The sequence below is a fragment of the Poecilia formosa genome, unplaced genomic scaffold, assembly GCF_000485575.1.
Source record: "Poecilia formosa unplaced genomic scaffold, Poecilia_formosa-5.1.2 Scaffold254, whole genome shotgun sequence".
In the NCBI taxonomy this organism is placed as follows: Eukaryota; Metazoa; Chordata; class Actinopteri; order Cyprinodontiformes; family Poeciliidae; genus Poecilia; species Poecilia formosa.
In genome coordinates, this window is record NW_006800193.1 from 486,303 (window position 1) to 513,453 (window position 27,151).

General features: G+C 40.0%; 1 protein-coding gene across 1 annotated transcript in view; it reads left to right on the top strand.

The window, feature by feature from the left end:
* yjefn3 (YjeF N-terminal domain containing 3) overlaps window positions 1–27,151 on the top strand; it is a 70,318-nt gene that overhangs the window by 36,582 nt on the left and 6,585 nt on the right. The window contains exon 2 of the mRNA XM_007570055.2: window positions 9,486–9,594. Within this exon, the coding sequence (XP_007570117.1) occupies window positions 9,486–9,594 (109 nt within the window). The remainder of the gene's footprint in view (window positions 1–9,485; window positions 9,595–27,151) is intronic.

The following is a 27,151-nucleotide window of genomic DNA, read 5'->3' on the forward strand; positions in this document are numbered from 1 at the left end:
TTTTATTACTAATAAATTAATAATGTGTATTATGATAGAAAGCCACAAAAGGGTATGTGTTTCCAATGTCCACTCTGCATTTACCTCCATAGTAACATTACTGAAATAAAAAAAAAATAAAAAACTGAAATAGACTTGTGTTTAGCCCAGTGTTTAAAATCCACTAAACCACAGACTTCAGAGTTTGTATCGCACCAGATGCTGAATTTACATCAGTGCAACATTTTCCTGAGAGCTTTAGCAACCTCAGGAGGAGCAAACCTGTGACATTTATGGGGTCCGTTTGTGTCTCGACAGCAGCTTTGTGACCCTTACAAGGGATATAGTTCTACAGACTTTCTTTTTCCCACAAAATGCACCAAACATACGGTGCGGCAATAAATTTAAACTTACCAATGATATCACAAAAAGCTAGCTCCCTCAACCTAACCAACTTAATCTACAAAACATAAATAATGTGACACAAACAAGGAGCAAGCAGAAAATGGTAGAGAAATGCTAATTAATTGCCAGCTAACCATCACTTCATGTGATGTTAGCACGTTAGCCACTTATTTGAGAACATCAATTACACAGAAACGTCACCAAACATAGAAAATATGTTTTTTAAAAAGTCTGATGATTTTAATTTCCATTTTTTTATTTGGAATTTGACGGATGAAAATAGATTGAATCTTACCTTTTTCAAATTAAGAAGGAATGTTCCCGCTTCTCTTGAAAGAACCGTTTGAAGTTTTCCCAGGCACAAGACCTCGCGTAATCTCGCTAGCATCTCGCGTGATATTCCGTAATTTCGCTAGCATCTCGCGTGATATTCCGTAATCTCGCTAGCATCTCGCGTGATCTTCCGTAATCTCGCTACCATCTCGCGATATCATCTGGTCTTGCTAGACCCTCTTCGGCAGGAGGATTAGTCTGACTAAATTGAATCACGTCGTCTCAACTTGAATACATTTTATTAACGCTAGGTTGTTGAATTTTATGTTTATTTGACGTAATTTTGTCATATTTGCCTTTGAAACATAAAATAATTCTGTTAAACATGTTATTTTTTATAAATGCAATGACCACTTCAACTCAATTGTGTTTTGACACAAGCATGGAGCAAGCAGGAAATGGTGCAAATGTTAGGAAAACGCTGATTAATTACCAGCTAACCATCACTTCATGTGATGTTAACACATGTTAGCCACTAACTTTAGTACATCAATTACATAGAAACGTGATCAAACATATACACTGTGGATATGTATATGCACAATCCTGCCAGGAAAATTTAGTATTCTCATAACTGCCGCTGGAGTTTTCCTGGCACGAAAAACAATCATCTCGCGGGGTCTCGTGTGATTTCCCATGATCTCGCGTGATCTTCCGTGATCTCGCTGGTCGCCTCAAGCACAAGATCAGTCTGACTATAATGAATCATGTTATCTCAACATGATTCAATTTCATAAACGTTAAGTTGTTGAATTTCTTGTTTATCCAACATGATTTTATCACGTTTTTGCATAAAACACGAAATTATTGTGTTAAAAGTACAAGATATTCTTTTGTTAATGTAATAACCCCCAAGTTCATTTTTTTGAGTGAATTCAGTACTTTTTTGAATGGAAATTGTGAACAGCCATTGGCTTTATTTATTTGTAGAGTATTTGTAGTTCAGTACAAAATTGTGTATATGTGCAAAATATTTGCTTGCCCCAAAACAGTGCTGTCGTCCTCAACACTGTCCGGTGAGGTCTTAGTCAGGTCTGCAGTAGCTGGTTGTTTGGAACAAACCTCCCCAGCCGGGTCAGTTTGTTCCTGGCTGCCAGTTGGTAAACCATGAAGAAACCATGAAGACAAGAAAAACACTTAAAAGGTCAAGGAAGGATTATAGAAAAGCTTAAAGTTGAGTTAGTTCACAAAGCATAAAGCACAGCACACATTCTGATGACACCACCCTCACTGGAAACGTGGTGGTGGCAGCATCATGCTCTGAGGACGCTCAACGGGGAAGCTTTTTAGAGTTGATGTAAAGATGGACACTGGCCAGAGGAACAGAAGTCAGACGCAACCAAAAAGATTCGCGGCTGTTCTAAAATGTATCAGCAAGGCTTCGAACGATGCCATTCCAAACGGCAAGAATCATTAAATTTGAAATACAGTGTCTTCTTTTTCTCCCACTTGCGTCGGCCTGATACATAAAACATAATCTTTGACTAACACAGTTTTCACCCTGCATAGTGCAGATGATGCATTTTAGCAACAGAAGCCCATTGATCCCAACTACATAAAAAAAAAAAAAACCTTAAAAAGTTAAATGAACTCCGTGTGCTGAATCGTGAGCGTGTTTTATGCGTCGGTAGAGAGAGAAACATAAAAAAGCATAGACTTGTAAAAGAGTAAAACGAGGACATAAATGAAGATAAAAGATGTGCTTTTTCACCAACATGCTCCTCCACGATGAGCTTCATTTATTTTTAAGGACTGCGGTATCATTAGGGTGTGTGGAGTAATAGGCGGGCCAGGAGGTGGACAGGATAATTAGTGAGAAAACATGTAGGAGCTTTTGGAACTGATGAACTGTGTCTTTTTATTCCTCCCGTCCTCTTTGACTAATTATTACCTGCCCTTTAATACACCGCAGTCGTTCCAGTCACACTCATGGCTTTACCCATATGGGCACACTTCAGTTAATTACAAGCAGTACATTTAGGAGCACCAAAAGCGCTGTGCTAACTTTTATGAAGCATGCCGAGGAGCTGAACTCCCCTTTCAACATTTGAAGCAAAACGTGAAATTAATAACCCGGACATCATTCTTTCTGTTGTTTCTTGATTTTGTAGCTACAGAACCAGATATTTACCTGCACTGTGTGTTAAAAAAAATGAAAATACCCCCCCCCTCCCCTGCAATGGCTGATTTTAAACGAAACGACTCTGCTTTTTAGCTCAGCAAGAATATTGAAAATATTTCTATTTTTCTAAGGAGTGAAAATGTTTCTTCTAATCCAGAAATTTACATCAGATAAGATCACTGTACCTTTAAAGTGTTTTTTCAAAATTCTTACACTTGAAGAAGTCTGTTTCAATCAATCAATCAATCAATCAATCAATCAATCAATCAAATTTTATTTGCATAGCACATTTCAGCAGCAAGGCATTTCAAAGTGCTTTACATAATTAAAAATAAAAACAGCATGTAATAAACAGTGAGAAAGAGATTTTGAACAAAAATAAATAAATGTCTGACCTGAGTTAAACGTTTTTAAAAGTTTACCAAATACTCAGGACAGGTATGTCAACTTATGAATTTGAAGAAAGTGAAAATATTCTGATTACTCTGCCATCAAGTAAAAAAAAAAAAAAAAAACACGTTGGTCATCATAACTGTAGTAAAACAGGAACAATTTAGTGTGATTTAACGTCAGTCAGAAAAAAACTGTTCTGTCCGTATCTTTCAGTAGAGTGCATGAAAATATCTGCTTTAATGGATTAAATGGACAATAATACTATGCAAATCACACCCACTGCTGTTTTACTCAACGTTTTTAACCCATTTCCAATTTGATGCCAGAAGCAAGTTTAGAATAAGTTGGGTCAGGTGTGTGCTTGCCGCTGTGTTGCATCATCTCTCCTTTCAGCAAAACCGTGCTGGAGAAGAAGCAGAAGGGGGAGAGCGGGCTGTGTGTCTGCTTTCACTCATGTTTAGGATTTAGGGAGCTCAACAGCTGTGTGTTCACGGTTATTGCTCGGCTGGGCGGCGAACCCTCAAGTCTTTTGCAGCCTTCAACCACTCTCTCTTCCAGTGTTGTCCTCTGTGCTTAGCCCCATCCATCGTTCCTTCAACGCTGACTACTCTCCTTATTCCTGCTAAAGAAAATAATCCCAACAGCTTATTTCTGCCACCGCCGCGCTTCGAAAGGGAGATGACATTTTTAAGGGCGACGTGCAAGTTTCTGCCTCGGCTGTGGCGATGTCTGTGGACTGGTGAAAGCAGGAACTCGAGCTGAGCTGCTGCTTCGTCACACATGATCTTTCACATACTTTCACATATATCAAACTTGCAACGGCAGTTTGGGTGGTCTGGTCTGGTCTGGTCTGGTCTGTTCACACGCTGCTTCCGGCCTGTTGCTGCTGCCGCTTTCTGCTTGTTTCCCAGGCCTCTCTTCGGGCGCTGAGGTCAGAGCTCCTCTTATCCTGACATGCAGAGGACTCATTCTCTGAGGGCAGATGAGCTTATTTCTTTATGGCCATGCCATTTCTTAAAACGGCCGCTGGAGCTGGCTGGAGTGAAATGGTGTCTTGCATGCAGACCCCAGGAAGCTACATGTTTGTCTTGTCTCACCAGTGTATGTTTGTCACATGACCTGTGACCAGTTCCACAGGAACTGCTTGTTTCAACAGCATCTTCCGTTTTGCTACTCTTCAATAAATGCCGGGTTTATTGATTCTACCTTGCAAACAGTTTCTCCTACCTGAGCTGTGAACCTCTGCAGCTCCTCCAAAGTGATCATGGGCGTCTTGGCTGCTTTTTTGATTAATGCCCTACTTGCTTAGCCTTCAGATTAGGTCAAAGGTCATCTCAAAGCAGGTTTAGAGTGGTTGATTTATCTCTTTGTTCAGTGGGATGCTGGGCTTCATGTCCTTTACAGAACAGCTGTATTTATATTGACTATAAATTACTGAATGTTTTAATTACAAATGCCAATAACAGGGAACTAATTTCCAATAATTAGTTTCAAGCCCACATAGCAGTAAATTGAGAAAAAAAAGAGTTTTCAGATAAAAACAAACATTTTTATCTTTTATTTTTGTGGCTGTGTAAGTACAAATTGTTGCTGCCATGTTTCGGTTACGATGGGGTATTAGGGCCATGTTAAGAAATTTAAAAAAAAAATACAGTTAAGAGAATAAAGTCATATGAGATTAAGATCAAAATAACGTGGGAATAAAGTCGTAGCATCACAACGAATCATAACATTGCGACCATTCTCGTAATATTATGGCTTTATTTTTTCTTAACGTGGCCCTAATATGCCGCCGTGTTCATTAGCGTGCATTGCCCGACAGCGTTAGCGTCTCGTAAAATGACAAAACATTTAGTAGCTGTTAAGATCTTGCAGCTGAAATCATCATAATGTATCAGCAGGAGCTTGCTATTCTCATAGTCAAACGCAGTGTTTGCTTCCTTAATACCAGTGATGTCAGTTTTTGTCATTTGGCTGAAAACAATCTGCCAGTGTGATAAATAACATAGCTCTGCCAGGAGAGAGAGAAATGTGTGCTTGTTGAAAATTTCTGTCTCTCTGGAAAAGTGGAAATCAGTCAGAGTGAGAGTGGGGGTGGATCGAGGCTATTTCGGTCCTCCAGTAATAAGGCCTAGAAAAACCGAAGCCCCATCTGACATTCAGAGGTGGATTCATGTCTCATCAGATGCAGATGCTTCACAGGTGGAGACCATGTACAGTGTTAAAAGCTGTTGCTGTTTTTTGTTGTTGTTGTTTTTTTGGTGTGAGCAGTGGTTGAATCTGATATAATGATTTACTATGTTGCGTTGTTTTCTGCAGTGGGATCGTTTCAAACGATGTGTTGCTGCCATTTCTGAGAGCTTCTTTTTTCTTTTTCTTTTTGAGGGAATCACATTTTTATTTATCTTTGCAGCATATGCAGCCGGTTGTTGCTACACTTGCCTAAATTCCCCAATGTGGTCATTAAAGTTTCATTTTACCTCATTTCACGTGTAAGGTAAACAGACTCATTAGGCAGGTGGGATCGTAGCTGAGTGGGTTGACCGAAGGTGACACATAACAGGAGCACTTCACGCGCAGCATGGGGAAATTAACTTTCCCTCCAGAGAGAGGCGACTGGCTGAGGCTGCAGGTGCAACAGAAGGAAATGCTCATGAGGGAATTATATATATTTATTTTTTTAGCTATGGTTTGCTTATTTACGCATGGTGACGCTGCGGCTCATTTTGAACAACTATTTGGAAGCAAAATCTTTTAAGAGATGTGTTCAGCTTTCTAATAATGCAAAATGAATCGTTTCCAGTTAGCATTAGCAGAATGCGAACTGCTAATTGAAAAGACGTGCAGCTCATGGCGCGAAGCAGCCATCTGTCCTGAACAACATGTGCTGCTTTCCCTGCTAAAACTGGCAGCTCCCGAGCAGCAAACCCACAACAGTTTGTTCTGTCAATAATGTATGCGATCAATGGATCAATAGTTTGAGGGTCGACCAGCAGTACTTGTTCTACGGTCCAGCAGCACCAAACTGAGATGTTCGCCCATCCCACAGCAAGCCGAGCCGCTTATTAGACTCTTTCTGAATGTGCAGCCTGATAAGGACCAAAATAACTCATCGTGATGCAGAACTGCGCAGCCTAATAAAATCAGCAGGGCACGCTGGCGCCAGAGCGTACGGCAAAACGGAGCAAACCCTGTGGACTGAGGTGAACTTTCCAAAGATCAGCTTGTCACAGTGGCTCAGGAAACATCCCTGAAGTGAGCCGTGGGTGACAGCTGCTGCCGCTCCACTGGCACAGGTAAATGCCAGGAGCCCCACTTGGATACATGGCGTGCTGACACACAAAGCGCACAGACCTTCACACATACACACACACACACACACACACACACACACACACANGCCTCAGACAAACCCAGAAGGAGCCAAAAGAGGGTTACGGTCTTCCCACTGTCAGCATACAGTATAGAGATGAAGAGAGATTCCTGAACTTACTTCACTGCAGAAAAGCATTGTTGTTATGTTATTTAAAGACGAGTTAACCCTTTCATGCATGAATTATGATCCTTTTTGTCAGGATTTTTTTTCCAAAATATTTTTGATTTTTTTAAGGCATAAAAAAAAGGTAGGAAAAATAATTTTGTAAAAATTTTTTTTATTTTATTTTGTATTTTTTAGTTGATCAATTGTAATTTTCTCCAAATACAAAGTTGTTATTTTAAAAAAACATCAGTAGTATTGTTCTTTAGTGGTTATCTGATGTCACAATTTTTTTTTTTCCCTCTAGAGTCGTCTATAGTAAGAAGGAGGGACCAAGTTGGCGTACTTTTTTTGTTTGTCGGCCATATTGGATTTAACAAAAATAATTTCTTGCATTTGCAGCTGATGGCCAGTAAGTTGATAGTGTATTTTATGATGCAATAGTGTCCACTTCAGTGGTCTGTGTGCATTTGTAACATAAAAATCCACAAGAAGCACAAGAAAATGGCTTTTAGATCCACTGTGACCACTATGCATGAAAGGGTTAAAAACTGTGGCATGCAAATGTAATTATTTCCTTTCATTATGATAACCAGGAATACAACTCAGCACAATAAATTACCTTAAGATCTCCAGTGGCTCTGTGAAGGTCTTACATAATTATTAGACTTTCGTGAACAAACATCATCATCAAGCCCAAAGTTAAGTACGCAGGTTAAGGATGAAGTTGTGGATATATTTAAAGTAAGTGGCTTTTACTTGTACAGCACTTTCTAAAGTGCAGAGGACCCCATTGCGTTTCACACTACAGTCAGTCATTCACATCCCAAGAAGCCCTTAGCAACTCTGGAAAAGAAGAATCTGTTGACATATTTTTCCTACAACTATTAATCGTGCAATCATTGAATCTGGCCTTTATGGAAGCCCTTCAAGATTAAGGTTATTGATGAATGTAAGGACAAGTAGCATTTAAAGTTCTGTTCTTTATTTTTTATTTTTAAATGTAACATCATCTCCATCGTGACCCATGGTGGTGGCATGATCATGTAGAAATCTATTGAATTTGAAGTTTGTAACTTGTTTCTAATGATATGGGCTAGTTTAGGACAAGGCAGTGTGAAATAAGAGCTAAGAGAAAATACATCAATTTAGTTTTTCACTTTAACTCTTCAGCACAAGCAAAACAATTGACCTGCTTCATCACTGTGTCCTAGGTTGTCTAGAAACTAGCGGAGCTGAATGACAATTCTGAGAGCATCAGCACCAATTTTAAGACAACAAAATGTTTCCTTAGAGCTACCGTTGAGCAATTTGAGTTTTATTAGGATGAGGAAGTCCCATTTAAATTCTGTGATTCCCTTTAGATAAATATTAATGTCTTTCATTTTCATTGCTGGAATATTCCCTTAATTTGATTTCATGTTCAAATGCCTGACAATTTGAACCCACTGCATCTACTGCATGCATTAACGTCACATAAACCTCTGATGTGCTGTTATTGCCCTTGTGTTCTTTGATGAAAACATGATGTAACAAAACTGAACATAACTGATGTAACACAAAGAAATATGACACGCTTACAGCACATCCAGAGGTGCTCACACAAAGAGCTCTTGATCTCCTTTCAACTACCACTGAGAGGTAAAGGTTTGAAGCCTAGTGCGGCGACTTGCTGAGTAAGTGCTGATTAGATACGCGCTATTGATTTCCTGCATTGATTCTTATCTCGTCCGTTCATATTAGTTTGGAGCATCCATGGCAAAACGAACGGCTTCAGTAATGTCACTTTAATCCCCCATGCAGCCGCTCCTGTTAAATTTCCCCTGAGGAGGATCTGAAAAAAAAAGTGTAAAATATTAAGCCGCGATATCGCTGTCTTCTGAAAGTGACCGCTTCATTCGGAGTTTTTTTTTTTAGAGTGCAGTACTGAGAATGGCCACCAGGTGTCCGTAGAGTAGAAGGGATATGCATTCTGTTCACAGACGCTCAAAATAGGCTCTTTGTCATTCAAGTTCTGCGCACTGAGGATTAGATGGCAGTGCTGTGCTGCTGCTGCGTTGTCTGATCTGCTTTATCTAGCAGGAAATCCTACATGTCAACAGGCTTTATCAAGAACAGGAAACGCTTAATACCAACTCAAGGATGTAAAACAAAAATGTAGTCAGAGAGATGTTCCCAGGGGATCCCAAATACATAAAGATTAAAGATGCTTTCATATGTGTGCATCAAGCACGAACCGTTTGTGAAAGATCTAGCAGAGGGCTCGGTCTTGAATTTCCTGACCACGTCGTACCGAAGATGTGGAGTTTTCTCACAGGAACGTTTTCACACTCAGAACTAATTGAGTAAATCTCGAGAAGCTTCTGGAAGCTCTCATCTCCCAGCGCGTGGAATATGCATGCACATGTGTCTGCACAGCATATGCACATGCAACTCATGTTATTAGGTCTACTCTCACTACTCCATCATCTACTTCAGCTTGACATCATTCCAGGGAAGGAAATCGGAGTGTTCGGGTTCACCTGGGTCAGGCCTCTATACATACACTGACTTGACTCTCCAACACAGACAGTCAAGAGAGAGATAAAACCCCAAATAAGCTTCGGCGTCACCAGGTATCTAAATACGCTCCTAAATCAACAATCTGGAGAAAACCTCCACGGCCAAGGAAATAACATTACTATTGGCTGTGCAGACACAAATTACAGGTAATGTAGAAATGTATTTATAAGCGGGGTTATAAACTTCATGCCTTATCTTCTTTTTTTCTTTCAGCAAAGGGGATGCAGCAGCTATCGAGACAGAACTACTGAGAGACTACAAGTTTGGACAACAGCAGCTCATAGAGCTTTGGGGACAAGCATGTGCTCTCGCCATCACCAAGGTACGGATAGAAAAAGTTTTGTTATTAATTTATAAATCTGCTTTTCTTCTTTTGGTTACTTTCATTCCTTTACAGGAAGCATGTGAATGACAGTTTGAGAAAAACTGAACACCCATTAAAGCTGCAGTATGCAACTTTTATAAAAACAAATATTTGCTAAAATTATCATTAGTGGCAGAATAATATAAGACAGATAATCTGTGAAAAATACTGAGCTCCTCTGCCTTCTCCCACTGCTCCCAGTACTCAGTAAGAAACAGCCAATCACAGGCAGGAGGAGGGTCTTAGCACTGTCAATCAGTCTCAAGCTCACCCCATCCTCCTCGTTCTCCGCTACAGCTGATTCACCACGAATGCTAAGGCTAGGTAGCACAGCCTTCAATGATGGCGGATAAATGGTTTTCCTGGGACGGTAAATTGTTTCTTTACCATTAGCATATCGAGTAGCGTTGATTGAGAGCGCTACAACCCGCCTCTTTGCCCTGATTGGTTATTTTTGACGGGGAGCAGTGCATTTCTTGAGACGGCAATAGTAGCTAAGGCAGTGGTTCCCAAACTTTTTCTCCTGGGCCCCCCCAGTGGTTTCCAAACATTTTCTGCCCCCCGCCCCCCTATGGTGGGGACGTTTGTTGGGGGGGAATCGACTTTTTTGGGGGCAAAATGAATGTATGTAGCCGAACATAGACAACAACACCAGTAGCCTACAAGCTACTTGTTAACAAGCTTAAGGTTCTGTATTGATATTAGCTATTCATCTTTTAGCTAGCATTACCTGCATCCAACAGCTTTACTCAACTCAGTCATTTAGTTTGGAGGGAAAAACTGTGAAAAGTTCTTTGCGTTTTGCTGGTTTGCTGCCATGATTCTAACACACCTGCGTTGCTCTGCACAGCAGCAGCAGGTCTCCTTCACTGCCGCACAGGTGTAAACCCAGCGGGAGCGTTGTAGCGCTCATGTTGCATTTAATGGCGGCTCGGAAAAACAGGTTACAACATGTTAACAACGGATTAAACAGTTTTAACTGTTTAATTGTTTTAACCTCTGAGCTAAGGGAAGAGGTGGAGGAGTTGGACCTTTTCCCATGTTATCTGTCTCTTATACTGTCATTACAGGGTGTCAGTCTTAACAAATATGTAAAAAAAACAAACATTTTTATAAAAAGGGAAGGGCAAATCGTCTGTACCCACCAACAGATGATCTTATTTGCATAATAGTGCTACATTAAAATATATTTGAAATACACAGACATGTTTTGGTTTTGTGTTCCATCTCAACATTAAAATTTAGCTTTGATGCTAAAAATTAGCATCAATGCTAAAGTAAGCTACAATGTAGTCAATAGCATGTGGTGAGTCACAAGCATGTTGAGTAAAATGGACTTACTCCATTCAATATCAATATCTTAAAATTAGTGTATAAGCTAAAATTAGCTAGAATGCTAATTGTTCAAAAACCAAGATTTCTTCTGCTCTTTTGAAATACTACTTAACTTACAATAAGTACTACTCAACAAGAATTGTGTAGTTATGTTTTTCTAAAAAGTGAAAGTTTTTCTTTGTTGTTGTCATTGGTGGTAAATATATTATAAAACAGACATTCAATACAAAAGCAAAAGTCTGATTTATACAACAGAGCAGTTCGTCACCAGAAAAAAGCGCTCATCTCAACACCAAATTAATTATCGTTTATAAAAGAACAACTCTTTTGAAATACTCTTTATCTGTTTAGACACAAGAAATTTTGTTGGTAAATTTTGCAAAAGTAAAAGTCAGATGTTTACTTTGTGGTACTTTGCTACCAGAAAACGTGTTCATCTCTTAGCAACTGATTAACAACAAATATTGTTATTGTTCAAAAAACATAAGACTTCTTCTGCTCTTTGGAAGTGCTACTTACCATAGCAATGCATAGGAAGCAAGGCAGTGCATTAGGATTAGCCTTAGCCAAGTGCTAATTAGCAGTTGTTAATTAGTGCTATCATTAGCCTTAGCATTAGCCTTAGCAGTGCATTAGAAGTAGCCTTTTCCCTAAAATAAGCTTTTAGCAATTTTTCTTATTAGACGTGTTTAGCACACTGAATGGAGGAAGTCAATGTAAGACAAGATGTTAGTGATACCTCACTGTGTGCATTTGCAAATTGCAATCTTACTTTTTAATGATTCTTTTGGAGGAATCATCACACACACAAAACTGATAGCATTATTGGACGTTATTTTTTCACCACTGTATTTTCCACGAAAGCACCAATAAATATCAGTAAAATTTAAAATATGATTAAATGCAGTTGCTGAGTTCAGTTTGGTGATATAATCACACTTTTTTTTGTTTAGTTAATGGCGTCCTGAAGAAGCCTATTTCAAATAGAAATGGAGGGCTGGTGGACATTGTATGAGCGTGTGCTCGGAAGAAACAGTTTTGTTCAGTTCAGATTTTTTGTATGTCCAACAGTTAGTGAGTGAGAGACAGAGGTAAAATTAAGAGACCCATTAGCCTAAACATTTATTTTCCCAAATAGTCAAAAAAAAAAAAAAAAAAAGAAAACCTATGTATTTAGTTTAAAGAGTGTGTCTGTCATGAAATGCGGGTGATGGTGATGAGAGAGACCGCACCAGACCCAGACAGGAGATGAGTGAGAGAGCTGAAGATGACACAGGACAGGAACGACAGTTCCACTGTGACGACTCTAACGTCTAGGATCCCACAAAAGCACAGAGAAATCAGGTGGCATAAATACACGGGGTAATCACAGAACAAGACACACCTGGGAACAATCAAGGGGGAAGACAGGACAGCACAGAGACTCACAAGAAACAGAACCTAAAATAAACACACAAAGAAAAATCTAATCCCCACAGTGTCCATTTAAAGAGTGTCTCCAACAGTTAGTGATTGAGAGATAAAGGTAAATTTAAAAGACGCCAATTAGCCTAATCACTTTTTTCCCCGAATGGTAGGAAAAACCGGAGCACCCGGAGAAAACCTATGCCTCCCATTTAAAGAGTGTATCGTAGAAAGGAACACGATGTTCAGTATAGGTCGGGATACAAATTATTAATTAATGAGTTAATCTAAAGTTGATTAGATTAAAACAGAAAATTATGGTTATGGCCAAACAAAACAAAGTTTATGCGGACATTATTTAATGATTGGAACTGTCCATCCATCCATCCATCCATCCATCCATCGTCTTCTTCTGCTTCTCCATCTGCTTCGGATCGCAGGGATAGCAGCCTAAGTAAGGAGGCCCAGATTTGTTTCTCCCCCGCCATTTGGTCCAGGAGTTCCCAGATCAGCTGAGGAACCTCTAGCGTGGCCTGAGTCTTCCCCTTGGCCGTCTCCTGGTGGGACGTGCCTGAAGCACCTCACCAGGAAGGTGTTCAGGAGGCATCCTAACCAGATTTTCCGGCTCAAGAAGATGGCCTTAGATTTGGAGGCACTGATCCTCATCCTGGCCACTTCGCACTCGGCTGCGAATCGCTCCAGTGAGAGCTGTAGATCATGACCTGATGAAGGCAGTAGGACCACATCTTCTGCAAAAAGCAGAGATGCGATCTTAAAACCACCAAATCAGATCCCCTCAACACCTTGGCTGTGCCTAAAAATTCTGTCAATAAAAATATTGAATAGAATTAGTGGCAAAGAGCAGCCTTGGCGGAGGCCAACTCTCACCAGAAACAAGCCCGAGTTACTGCCGGGAATAAGGACCAGACTCTGATACTGGTCATACAGGAAGCTTCTGTAGCTCAGGATCAGATCACCAAGGTCCAAACCTTCAGCTGCCATCCTTTTGATACTGTAACCCAAAGCTCCATGGGTTAAAGCCCAGCTCCATGCTCACAAACGCACCTCATGCCGAATTGCTGCGTTTAATCCCTAATGAGGGAAATTTACAGTTCTCTACTGAGGCCCTCCTGCCAGATTGCTCACTAATTTTTCTCTGCTGAGTTTCCGCGGAAAAAACCCTCATGCCTGTCGATGTAAAAGGCCGCATTTCAGGCTTACTTTTGTTAGGCGGTGTTGGCTTCAGCTGGTTTGTGTTGTGAGGTGTTGTGAGGTTGTCTTGAAACACTGGCTCCAACTTGTCTTCACTCTGAAGCAGAATTCTTTTGATTACATATCGACGGTGTTTTGGGTAGATGGAAGGTTTTTTCATGGATCGGTGGTAGAACTGTGATTGCTGGTTTGTGTTTCTTCCAAAGCAATATCATCTTCAACAGGAATATCATCTTCAACCTGAGTCTCTTTGCTTTTTATTAATTTCTTCAAATTCTCATGTTGTATCTTCTCATTCATATACAAATCTGTCACCTTAAGCACTTGATCATTGGCTTTCTTAATGTCTTTTAGATACCTCGGCCTGTATTCAAGTAGTAAATTTAACTAATTTTTAAGTATGTATTTTCTCTCTCCAGGTTTGAAATATCATATTCTGTGTGGGGTAAACTTTTGTCCGCAGCCGCTCTCTGATGTCTCGTCCTGGAGGTCTCAACCTGATACTGCTTGAGTTTACTCACCTTGTGTTGTTTTTTCTTCAGATGTCTTAATGTCCTTCTTTTGGTGTTTTTGCACAGCTAATACACCTGTAGATGAATTAATCCTTGTTTTAAACGCTTGCTTAGTGGCTTCCTCCATTGGATTTTTTGGAAGTTTTTTCTCAAGACTTTTATTTTCCTTCTCTGCCTCTTTCAACCGCTTTTCCAGAGCTTTTACCTTGCCCTCAAGAAGTCTGTACTTGTCTTTTACAGAATGACATGAACGTTATATGACCCAACAGGTGATTATTATTAGAAAACTAGACATTTTAGATTCCTGAATTTAAGGTAGGCCCTTTAGTTTGGACCAAGCAACCACTTCTGGTAAGAGTCAGGAACACCCTTTGTATAAGCCTGACATGTAGAACTGAGGGTGACGTGATTAACCATTGCAGTGCAATGACAAAAACACAACCTGGGTGTGTTGAGTCGTATGCTTCGACTGACAATTATCAATTTTGCACATCTCCTTCTCACTAACTGTTCAAAATAAAGAAAAATAAAAAATAAAGACTGTGGAAAATTGTTTTTCCTAGCAAATTTTCAAACTTGATACTAATGGTTTTAATTCACATTCAGAAATAATGCATTTATGTAAGTGAAATAACAATAATCCCAGAAAATATGTGTGTGCTGTTAGTGTTGTTGTAAGTGTAACTTTAGCACCCCCAACAGGTGATTCTGTAAATAGCCAGAACAGTGACATCACAGGAAGTAGAAATCGATGGATGTTTACATGGTGCTTGATGACTGACTGTAATCCACGTGCATCTGCCTCCGTTCTTCGTCTTTTGTGGTATCGTCTGTATGTATTACCGTTTATTATCTCCTTATGTGTAGTTCTTTCACTATATTTTACTGTAACAAAAATGGTACATGTTGTAATTGTATTTTTGTTGTATTTTATTTCAGTTTCACACTTTCTACATTATTAAACCTGTGGACAAAGAGAACTGTCTTCAGTGTCGTGATGGAAGAAAGGTGTTGAACCTTGCTGCCGGTCCTCTTCTTCGTAGTGCGAAGTCCGAAAGACAGTACAATGTTTTACCCAGAATGCATTGCAAGAGCTGAGCCAAAACATTTTAAAGTAACTGTGGCATTTAAAATGTGTTTGTTCTCTCAAATGAACCTACAAAACCTAAAAACTTGACTGATAATCTTCAAAATCAAACGGCAGATAATGAGGAATGTGTCTAAATTCTAAAACAACAAAAACAAAATATTGTGGGGAAAAATGCATTGTATCTCTCATATGTCTCTCTGTCAGCTCTCAGTCCCAATGAGACAGACCATAATAGAATGCAGCTGCGTGCCAGGAGCCGTTGCCATGGTAATTAATGACCGTCCTACAGAGTGGATAGAGAAACTTGATATCTTTATGAGATCCCAGCGTGGTCTGAAGCACCTTGACAGGAAACTATAACTCCTAGAAAAATTTCGAAAACATTATATGGGAGAAGGCATGTGTATCTATGTCATGACCTACTTTGAGACCAATAGAGCAATATTTGTATTTGTGAGGGCGAGTTAAAGTCAGAAATCCACTGTGCTGTGTGTGTGTCAGACAGATTCTTTGGAAAAAAAAAATCCTATCCTTATGAGACACCCCGTCTCATTATTTGCAATTTTGTCGCTATTTTAACTCCAAATCCCACTAAAAATAGTAGCTCCCTTCTCGGGATCAAGCTGAACGTTTTGATACCACTTTTGTGGGGGTGCACGGCATTAAGGGTGATGGAAGAACTAGAAAATTCCTGAAGAAATTTAACCGGGGCCTGCCAAAGTGTGCCCGTTGGTTGGAACCCAGCGTTCTGATGCTAAACATTAGCATTAATGTTAAGCTGAGTTAAATTGTAGTCAATAGCCTGTGGAAAGTCACAAGCAATGTTGACTAACTGGACTTATGCCATTCGGTATGTTGAAATGAATGTAAAAGCTAAAATTAGCCAAAATGATAATGTTAGCCTAAATGCTGCCAGTGACATGTGGGGCATCCCTAACATGTTGACTTACATTGACTTCCTCCATTCAGTATACTAAACCTGGTTAATAAATAAGAAAAATACATAAAAGCCTAAGGCAAGGCATTAACCTGGGAGGAATACTGAAGCTTTTATTTTTGAAATTTCGCCATGTCTGTAGTTCTGACCTTCCATCATTGTAGTTCTAAAGAGCAGCTGTCATGCAAGTCAGACACACAGGGGGAGACAAAATTCCATCTCTTTAAACCAGTCACTTTTTCTGAAAAAAGCAGTCCGAACAACTGCTTCCCGTTCAGGATCTGTAACAACGATCTGAAAACCGTTAGAAGCGTATGATATTAAATATGAATATACAATTAATAAATATGTAATATATAAAATTATATAATATGAATTAATATATTGTATTATTAATATATTAGTTCAATAATATTAAACAATATTTAATTTTTCTTTGAAGTCAATAAAATATTTTTAAATGTATACATTAGTGAATATGGTTCGTAGGTTGTGTTCCTCATTTCTAAGGTCCTCATCTCTTCTGTGTGGAAAATACAACTTCAGAAGCCGTATGTAAAACTTTTTGGGGTTTTTTACTCAGAGAAACGAGTAAATCTGATAATTGCAGGTTTTCCCATAGTTCTTTTCTGGATGTAGCCTGCATCATTAAGGAGGGGAATTGCGTTTGGCCCTTCAATTTGTTTACCATATAGAACCTTGTATTCTGACGCAAATTCTGCTAGGCACATGTGTTCAAATTCTAACGTGAGGTCTGTTGAGATATTTTTCCGGCAATCCTGTCATCCAAATATTCTCCTCATCTGGGACATGTTCACGAGTTTACTCATTGGAAGGCTCATTTTCACACCGTCTTCATCTATTTGAAGAAAAATAACACTGCGAGAAGTCTTTTTGAGAGGTAGGCTACAAGTGTGCGCAACCAATTCTTGAGCACCAACCTCTTTCTGTTTTGAATAAGCCTGCATGATCTTTTTCATCTCATTGTGTTGGTTAACATTGGCTGTCTATAAATCATCAACAACAGACTTGAAGAACTGCGCCATTTCGTGCTATGACTTTGCTATGTACGACATCATGTATTCAATGCAGGTATACTCGTCAAGCACATACCGAATGTCCATGTTGGCATTCCATGCACGCAGGAGATCAGGGTTGTACCCATTCACCCAACTATCTTTAGGATCACGTTTTATCATTACCATCATTCCAGAAGTGAGAGCATCAACATGGCCCTTGTACTCTGCTTTGGTCATGTTACAAGCCTGGAGTAACTCTGACAAATCCCTGAAAGATGTTTTGTCATCCTTCAGTAAATCCCTTATTTGTTTCAGTTTCCTCTTAGCCTCTCTTTGTAGGTTTGAGATGAATCTTAATCTAAATTTTTTGGACTTTCTCCTACCTTTTTGTTTACCTTGCTTTGCTTTTTCATCATCATTTTCCAGATCAAAGTCAATTACAGGGACAGTGATTCTGGTGCGGTCCATTGGTAGTTTGGGGAATCCAAATTGGCATTCAACATTCCCTTTTTTGCATGATTTCAAATGCTTTTAGCTGTGCATTTGAAAGTCTGTTACAATTTTGTGGAGCTCGGGATCTCTGGTTTCATCAGGCAACTGACAGGATATATAACGAATGATAAACTTTATGACTTCATCGCAACATGAGGGGTCTTCCATTTCAGGTGCATCCTTAATCCATATCACAGCATGTATATGGGGTGAACCCCTTCCCTGATCCTCAACTGATCCAATGGGCTGTGCAGTGGAAAGAACGAGGTCTCTAAACAGTGCATCCACTCTCTTTTCAAACATGCGCATGACGGTTACAGGATTGCTCCTAAGAATTTCACACTTTCCATTCCAGTCAAGCTCAGAAAAACTTACCTGCTCTCCATGCTGACCTTTCATGGCCTCAATGACTTCTGGCCATCTCATTTCAGCAGCAGAGAAGGTGCAAAAGAAAATGGGCTTTCCAAGTTACCTCACCATGGTGTGCAAATCACCTAGTCCTTTCTCCCAATAAGCAGGAGTTCCTCTTAAGAGTTCCATGAAACGGGTGGCCTCTTTGTTCTGGATCAATTTTTCCAACTCCTCTATGTCCTGTAGCATTTTGCTAGAAATGGTTTTTTCCATCTTTGGTGCTTGCTTTCCCTTTCCTTGTCTGAATGCACATACTATCATTGGCAATATGAGTTTCTGTAACAAACTGAGCAAAGAAAAGGTAACTCTGGTCTTTGGCAAACCGAGTATCTATTGAGAACAGCCGTACATTGAAATACATACTAGGTGAAAGCGCAACAAGGCGGGATTCATCTAATGTGTTTATTGAAGTGGCGAAATGTACAGGATACACTTTGGCTTCAAGCCAGCGCAATGCTAAAACTCCCTTCTCCATATGACAGTACTTCCTGTGCTATGTCAGGAGGCTGCATGCAAGTGTCCAAGATCAGACCAGGTCGAAGTGCCTGATGCTCTACCACTATGTGGTCAGGTTGCTGGTCTGCTGCTGCATCCATTTCAGTCTCCTCTGCTTGTGTATCCGAGTCCTCAACTGGCTGGTCCTCTTGGAAACCCTCAAATGTAGCACTTTCATTTATGCTTACGTCTTTGTAATCTGGATGACTCTCTTTAAGCTTGCTCAGTCCAGCTAACACATTTTTCATGTTGTAAAAGTATTGGTAACCTTTGTACTTGGTTTTTCTCTTCAGCTTCACCTGTAAAAGCTGGGCTTCCGCATAGGGCCTGGGAAGACTGTTTACAACGATTTCCATGTCAGAAGGAACACAGACAACTGCTCCATGTATTGCCCTTTGCTGTCCCCTGGGCAAGGAAACAATTTTTGCAAAAGGTAGAATTTTTGCAATTAATTGCCTTTCAAGAACATTCAATTCCGCAAGCTCTGTGGGAACAGGAGTTAAGTGAAGGTTATTGGCAACAGCAATCAATGGCATCTTTCCCCTGCTTAGATGGCTGTCACACGTGTAGCAGATCCATTCCCCCATCCTCTCTTCAGGTACAAGACATGGGGTTGAGCAAGCAGATTCACACGTGAACATACGTACCTGTTAGACAATCAGCTACTACATGCATATTCTTGGTATATTTATCTCTTTTACAGTACTTTACTTGATTGGGGAAAAGAGCTCTGTGACACATGGTGCAAACATATTTGGGTCCATTTTGAATGTTATAAAAGTTTTGTATCACAACTGTCATTTTGTCACTCATCAGGGGGCGTAAAGTTTCATGATGCAAGCCTACATTTCTTTTGTACTTCCTTCTAATTCGCAAAGCATGCTGCAGTTTATGATTTTTGGAAAGTACTTTTCTAGATACCCTGATTCTCCTGTTGGCAGCACATTTTTAATTATGTTGGACCTGATCATTTGGTTCTCTGTGATACTTTTCCCTCATATACTCACTCATTTCACGAGGCAGTCACTGCTCTTCCCTGTGTAATGCTAATGGCAGACCCCAATTAAAAATTATTTGTACCCGATCACCTATAAACTATGAATGCTTCTGTTGCAATTATTTTACAATAACTGTCAATGTGTTCAATATTTCAGTTGAAACACTAGATTATTTCTTCTCCAATTATATAAATGTGTTTAAAGTAACAGTTGGATTTTTATTAGTATTTTTCTAGCAAGAACTTCTGCTTCCCCAATGAAAGTCTTATAAATCGTACAGTTTCCCTTTTTCAATCTGTAATACTTCTTTAAGACTTTTTCAGTCATGTTCCTTCTCCTGTAATAGGAAACATAAATCCAGTCCTATTTTTGTCTGCAAAGAGAAAAACAGATTTGGAAAAAAATCAGTTTTTTCCAAATCTGTTTTGTTTTTTTGCAACAAAAAAAACAAAACAAAAACAAAACAAAAACAAAAACAAAAGATTTATTAAAAGTTGAAACTATCCAGAGTGCAGTCTTGTTGAATGCGGTTTTATGCAAATCTATTGAAAAAAGCTCCACTCTGCATCTCTTGGCAGACCACTTGTAAAGATCATCAGTTTCTGATACGCTCTCCTCAGCCTACCAGTTTAAGCCTCCATAATTAACACAAATCTCAGTGAGTCCCCTGTGTGTTCATTTGATTGTACAAGAGGGTAAGAAGTCACAGCTGCTGCTACTTACATTCCCCTGATTTCCATGCACTTCCACACAAATGTCTGATTGTAATGTGGAGCGAGTGTTCTGAAATTTTGGTGACATTTACGTTCAAACATTTGTGCGGTTCACCTCAGGGCAGAACACCTGAGCTAACTCTTTGGCAGCGGCTCTACGACAAAACCACAAGGCCACTGAAACGACGCTCCTCTTCTGTGGTGCGGCGGCGATTTCATTGCGTTTTGCGATCTGGACTTTTTCAGGATGACGTGTGTGTGTGTGTGTGTCAGGGAGAGCTGGTAGGAACACATGTGGTTGCCTTTGACTGGACCACAGAGTTGGTCGATTGCCACGCCGGATTCCACTGTGGGCTTTCTCAGTGGGCTGTGATGAATGAGAGTCCAGGCTACAAGACACATGAAACTCTGCTTCACTGGGAGTAGAGAGAAAAGACACACAGAAACACACATTTATGGTTTAAGGGCAAAGGGTCGGTAACAGCTTCCTCAGGCACCTTCCATTAAACTGGGTGGGTGGTGTAGATGGTGGTAGGAGTTTGTCCCACAATCGATGGGTTGCCGATTCAATTCCCGCTCTGTCAGCCTCTGTTGTTGCGTCTTTGGGCAAGACCCTTCACCCACCTTGCCTGCTGGTAGGAGTCAGAGGGCCAGGTGGCGCCGGTGCATATCAGCCTGGCTTCTGTCAGACTGCCCCAGGGCAGCTGTGGCTACTGTCCAGTAGCCTGCCACCATGTGAGCATGAATGACTGAATGTAGTGTAAGCATTTTGGAGTCCTATGGACTTGATAGAGCTCTATACAAGTACAAGTCATTTACCATTTAAGCAAATGACTTAAATGGTAAATGACCATTTAAGTCATCTGCTTCTGGCAGAGCATCGGTCTGCCAGAAGCAGACCGATGCTCTGCTTCTGGCATCGGTCAGAAGCAGAGCCTTTATGTTATCCCCTCATAGTGTGTGATTTAACCAACCACATCCACTTCCCCTCTATTATCATCAGCCGCCGTTGGCCTCATGCCTGGCCCTCCACCAGCAGACCCTACAGCTTAGTGTTACTAGACAAACACGGCCTGGATGCGGCAGATCACGGCTGCCCACAGCCGCCAGCAGCGCTCGCTGCTGAACATGACATCACTGCTATTTAGGGAAAATTACAGTAGAAGGAGCAGCAGACAGTCTGATTTCACTGATTTCATTGCTGGCTTGCTGCTCCCGCTGCTGCTGCTGCTGCTGCTGCTGGACTCCACACAAACAAACGTTTGCACACTCTCACACACACACACCCCCCTACACTCCTGGTTGCCAGATAGATTATAGGTTCTCTGAAAGTAATCCCTTTAGTGTTCTAACAGCAGTGGCCACAACCACCAGCTCCAGACTGAATGTTTCTGTATCAGTCTGAGGGTTTTCAACACCTGAATGGAGACAGGAGACGTTTGTGTTGCCATGCGGCAATAAATTATTCTTTAGCTCAGGACCACCGTTTGGTCTTGGTGCAAATCTAAAAAAAAAAAAAAAAGTTCTGTTTTCTTGTGATTTAATGTTTGCTTTTAGGCCTGCTGGTAGTTTTTTTTTTTTTTTTAGATATGGTGTGTGTTTCATGACAGTTTGGAAGGATGACTTGAGAGGTTTTTTGGGGATTTTTTTTACTTCTTAAGTGTTCCCTTTGAGACACTATTACAATCAAGAAAAACATGTTTTGAACAGTATTAATGTTGCTGCTCTTACTCAGGCTCTTTCTTGCCCTTTTAGACATCTGTAGACTCTTTCTGGAGTCCAGTAGACCACGACTATATTTCTGTTTTTATAATTAACCATTTATTTTAATGAACTGTTTCCTGCTAAACAAGTGGGGCATAAAAATGTTGCTTTTTTTCAGCTAAAGTAATTTGGGTCACACTTTATTTTAAGAGGTGTGCGCAAGACTGACACAACGCCTGTCATGAACATTTACGACTATGAAGTGTCATTCAGTAAATAATGACACTTTAAATGCACAGTTGACACTTTTGATGGACTTTTAGTGCAACTTTGCCCTTAAAAGGTCATTATTTACCAAATCACACTTCATGCCAGCAGTCATGAGGATGTATGAAGACTCCTTCATGTTCTTAAGAGGTGTTATGTCATGTTTATGATGGTGTTGTGTCAGAAACATGCACAGCCCTACAAATAAAGTGTTACCATAATTTGCATAGGCAACCACAGCTGCCGGTATTCTAAAATAAATTAGAGACACTTTTAATTTCTTCACAGTGTCCAGCAGGTCCTCTGTGACTTTCCCTCTGGGTTTAATAAAGTACATTCAAATCTATTCAAATACTGTATGTGGAAGAAGGTGCTCTGGTCAGAGGAGCCAAAAACTTTTTGGCCTAGATGTAAAACGCTGTGTGGCAGAAACAAACTCTGCACATCGACCTAAACACACCATTCCCATGGTGGCGCATGTTGGGGCAGCATCACGTTGTGATGATGCTTTTCCTCAAGCACAGGCATGGAGGCTGGAGCTCAAAGACAATCTGAGCTAAAACTAGGACAATTCTGGAGAAAAAGTGAATGTTCAGCTTTCAGTAGGACACCAAGACTGTTCTTTCCCCTCCCCAACAGGGACAGGAAAGCTGGGGAGATTTATGGAGCTATATTCAGGACAATCTTAGAAGAAAAGCTGTTAGAGGCTGCAACAATCACGAGAATGGCCCTATTCGATGCGCAGACCTAAATGCAATTGAAAATAGATCTATAGCCACAGTTCCTCTACATCCAATAAGATCAAGTATAAGCTGCTTTGTAAGAAAGAACGGATGCAAATTTTAGTCTGTAGGTTTACAAAACGTGTAGTGAGACAACCACATTGGCTTGAGGTGGTGAATACAAAAACACAGGTTTCTTTCCAAAAGATCTTAGAAAAATACTCATGCATCCGTTTCCTTCAATTTCACAACTTTGCGTCATGTTGTTTTGGTTCATGACACAAAATATTAATAAAGTAAAATTAAGTTGGTGGTTGTTGCATTAAGTGTTAAGTTAAGCACTTCATCCTAAAATGTAAAAAAGTAAAATAAAAAATACTGTAGAGTAAGTACATTTTATTTATATAGCACCTTTCTGAGGCAGTATTCACAAAGTGCTTCATAGTAAAAATAATAAAAAAATTTTTTTAGAAACAATAAAAACACACACAAAAAAAGACATTTAAGAAGTTCATCATCCCAACATAAATTGTCGCTCGTTTAAAAAAGAACGTCTTAAGTCGCTTCCTAAAAGCTTCAATAGAGTCCAACAATCGCACTGTGACATAATGAAACGATAAGACCTTCTAAACACCCAGAAACTAAAGGCATGAAAGAAATATGCTGAAAATGTCTGTAGAAATTCTTGCTGAGGTGGTTTGAGTTGCTTGAAGGTATTTTGGAATAAAGCTGTCCAACATATTTCACCCAATACAGGAAGCAAGCTTTTATTACCGCTGGATATGAATCTATGCAAAATACATTAAAGAACAGAAAAACTGGGTCGGGCTTGCAAGCTGTATCTCACATGATGATCAAAAAAAAAAAAAAAAGCTGTCAAATTCAATATTTATGTGAAGATCACTCTGGCAGTCCCTCTTTTCTCATTAAAAAGAAACAAAAAAAAAAAAAAGCACATAAACAAAGCAGTTGGCCTCCAAGGCCGTATTAAACATGCCATTTATCTCCCCTTCTGGTCATTACTCTCAGTTATTTGCTGATTTGAGAGCCCTAAATCAGAATTAATGACTAATTTCAACAGATTTATATCAGATTTATCAAGCTTTCCTTAGCAGATGAAATTACACAGATGCTTGATAATGCTTTACAACGTTGCCTGAAGTGAGCTGCGGTTTCACACGGCACTTTACCCTCGTGGGTTCAGCAGCAGCAGAAAGGACTCCAGCAGTGATCGTCGTGATCCCTCTCAACATTCACAAAAACAACTGTTAAACTTGCCTTTATTAACAGGAAATGTGATGAGTCCATATGTAAACAACATTCTTGCTTAAATCATCCAGTTTGAAGAAGAGACAGGCTATTTTGTTCATCATAGATTAGTGGATTTATTATTATTACTGAAGTTCCTCCTCCCCACTGAACCAGCAGATATAGAGCGCCATTATGAACAAATATAAAAACGCATCTTCTGTGTTATTGCTATATAACCGTTAATCATTATGTCTCCTTTTAGACCAGGGGTGTCAGACTCCAGGCCTGGAAGTGAAGCTTTAATGCAGGTGTGTTGGACCAGGGACCACGTCTGAAAGTTGCACAACTCCGGCCCTATACAGTTGATGTCAGACCCCTGTTTTTTCCACCCCAAGCGCTGATTTTCTTTCAAGGCAAAACAGTAAAAAAACCCCAAAAACAAACAAAAAAAAAACACATTGTTCTCAGAAAGAACATGCCCGAAGGGGTGCACTGCTTTATTTTTTGCACTGACTTATCACATATTACTCAGCCATCTTTGTAAATATATACTTACAAGAAAAAAAAAAGTTTTTCCTCACAATTTTGCTCATTTGCCAATTGTTGGACAGTTTGTCTCTGAGCAATTTAGAGGGTTTGTCGGAAGGAAAATAGCTGCTCGATGGCAGCGATAGTCAGAAACACGCTTTGTTGACAAGCGTATACACTGTTTTGCAAGAGAATGAATTCCTTTTAAATCTTCCCCTATTTTTACACCAAAAATACAAACTTGGGATTTTCTAAATCTACTTCTTCCTTCTACTTACTGTGAAGCAGAAGGAACATTTGAAAAAATGAAGAAGGTGCCCCTGAACCTAAAATACTGACCTGTTTGAAAAAAAAAAAAAAAAAACACTACGCATCACCTTGAACACATAATCCCAATTTCTAAACGCGGTGGTGGCAGCATCATGTTGTGGGTGATTCTTTCTTTTTTTTCAACAGAGATGGTGATATTGATAAGAATGATGAGACAGATCAAAAACACTGGGCAAAGAAACCCTCTTAGAAGCTTCAAAAGAAGTGACTTTTAAATAGCCAGAGGTCCAGTTGAGCTCAAAGCATATGCATGTGTGAAAATGGCCCAGTACAAGTTTCAACACAAGTCCTAATAAGAATATAAGGCAAGGCTTGAAAATTGATACCCACAGTCTCTTAAATCTGCCTCAGCTTGAACTTTTTCGCAAAGACTAATTGGCAAAAGTATCACACTCTAGATGAACACAGCTGGCAGAAGTATTTTCCCCCAAAGACTTGCAGCTCTAATTGTAGCAAAAGGTGATGCTGCAAAGTATTGAGAACTAAAAATAGGCCACACTATTCATTTAATTGACAACTTCATTTATCGATATCTTACTTTAGCAAAACCAAGTCTTTTGTCCAAGTTTAATTATCACCGACGCGGGCCCTCATAATTAACCTACTGACAAACAGAGAAGCAAACAATCACACTCCTTTGTTTCTACAAAGTACAAAGAATACTTTCTGGTTTTTATTGCGTGTGCTGATCTCCGTCGTCACCCAGACGCCCAATTTAAACCCCGCGATCGATCCCACATGGCCCACGGCAGGCGAAACAATCTCCCTCAGATCTCATTGAGTTACCGTGGTTATTTCTCCGCTGAGCTGTTATGATGGAGATAACAGCCGCTTTCCCATATTCCGGATTCATCGCTCTAGTTAATGCGCTCGGAGTCTTGTTATCCATCCAATTATCCGACGTGGACGATGGCCTGTTTCCCCCGCATGAACTTGCTGCCGTGGTGAAAGACTGAGTTGAAAATGGAGGTAGATGAGTTTTATACACAGTGGAGGAATTTTCGTCTACGTTTTATTGCTTTTGATGGATGAGCGCTGCGAACTAGGCCATGGACACTTCCTTCTCACGATACACACGTTTCTATTGCTGGAAGAGTCTGTCGACTTTAAAACAAGTAACTCTTTTAAAATATATATGTTAACAACTTTGAAGTATAGATTTAACAGTTCTAGCGAAGTGAACAAATTTATTATGGTGTCCTATTTTTGATCTGATATTGAGAACTGCTTTTCAATTTTTAGTACTTTGAAGAAGCTGTGGAAAGTCAGAGTGAAATGACTGAGGACCATTTTATTGAAAGTGAGCGTGTACATACGCTCAAAGACACTCTCGCTAACATGGCGATTTGGTTTATTTGAGAGAGACGGAAGATTGGTCTCTCAGGAAGACAGCCCCGCAGGTGAATACCTGTCTGCCTTAAGAAGGTGCGGGCTGATTTACAAGGGAGACTGAAGCCACTAAACAAGACAGACGCCAGCAGCCCACAGCAGTCGGGATGGAGACAGAAGGTGTGTTATATATACAGAGGCATCCCGTGAAGAGTGAACTGGAATTTTTTCCACTGTTGCCAGGGTTATTTTAATGATAATAGACTGTCTCTCATAGACACAGTGTAGCTGGTGCCATTTTCAGCCTCCTCTGGCAGCAGCAGCAGCAGCATTCTGTGGCCTAATATTTAAAGAATGATGAAGAGCCTGAGGTAAAGATCGGATAACCCGTGCTGAATGAGAACCACAGGTGAGAGTGCCAGAACCGAGCTGATGCTCTAGTTTTGAACTTCTTTAGCATTTCGCACCAATATTCTTGAGAAGATGACGGTTGCACGGCTAACTGCTGCTTTGGAAAAATGTAACATTCTTAATACATCTCAATAACGACTGTTGGCGGTCAATTAAAAGAGTCTGAAATAATATTCGGGTGTAAAGTGGCACAGGGAATTGAACTGTTCGTCTTACCTAAACCGTTCATACAAAAGACCACCAGATCTGAAATCACTGATTCCACGTGGCTGCTTCAAATTACAGGTCTTCTTCAAACTGATTTCTCCGTGGCGATCCTCATGGTTCTGTTTTGGGGCTTTTTGTTATTTCTTGT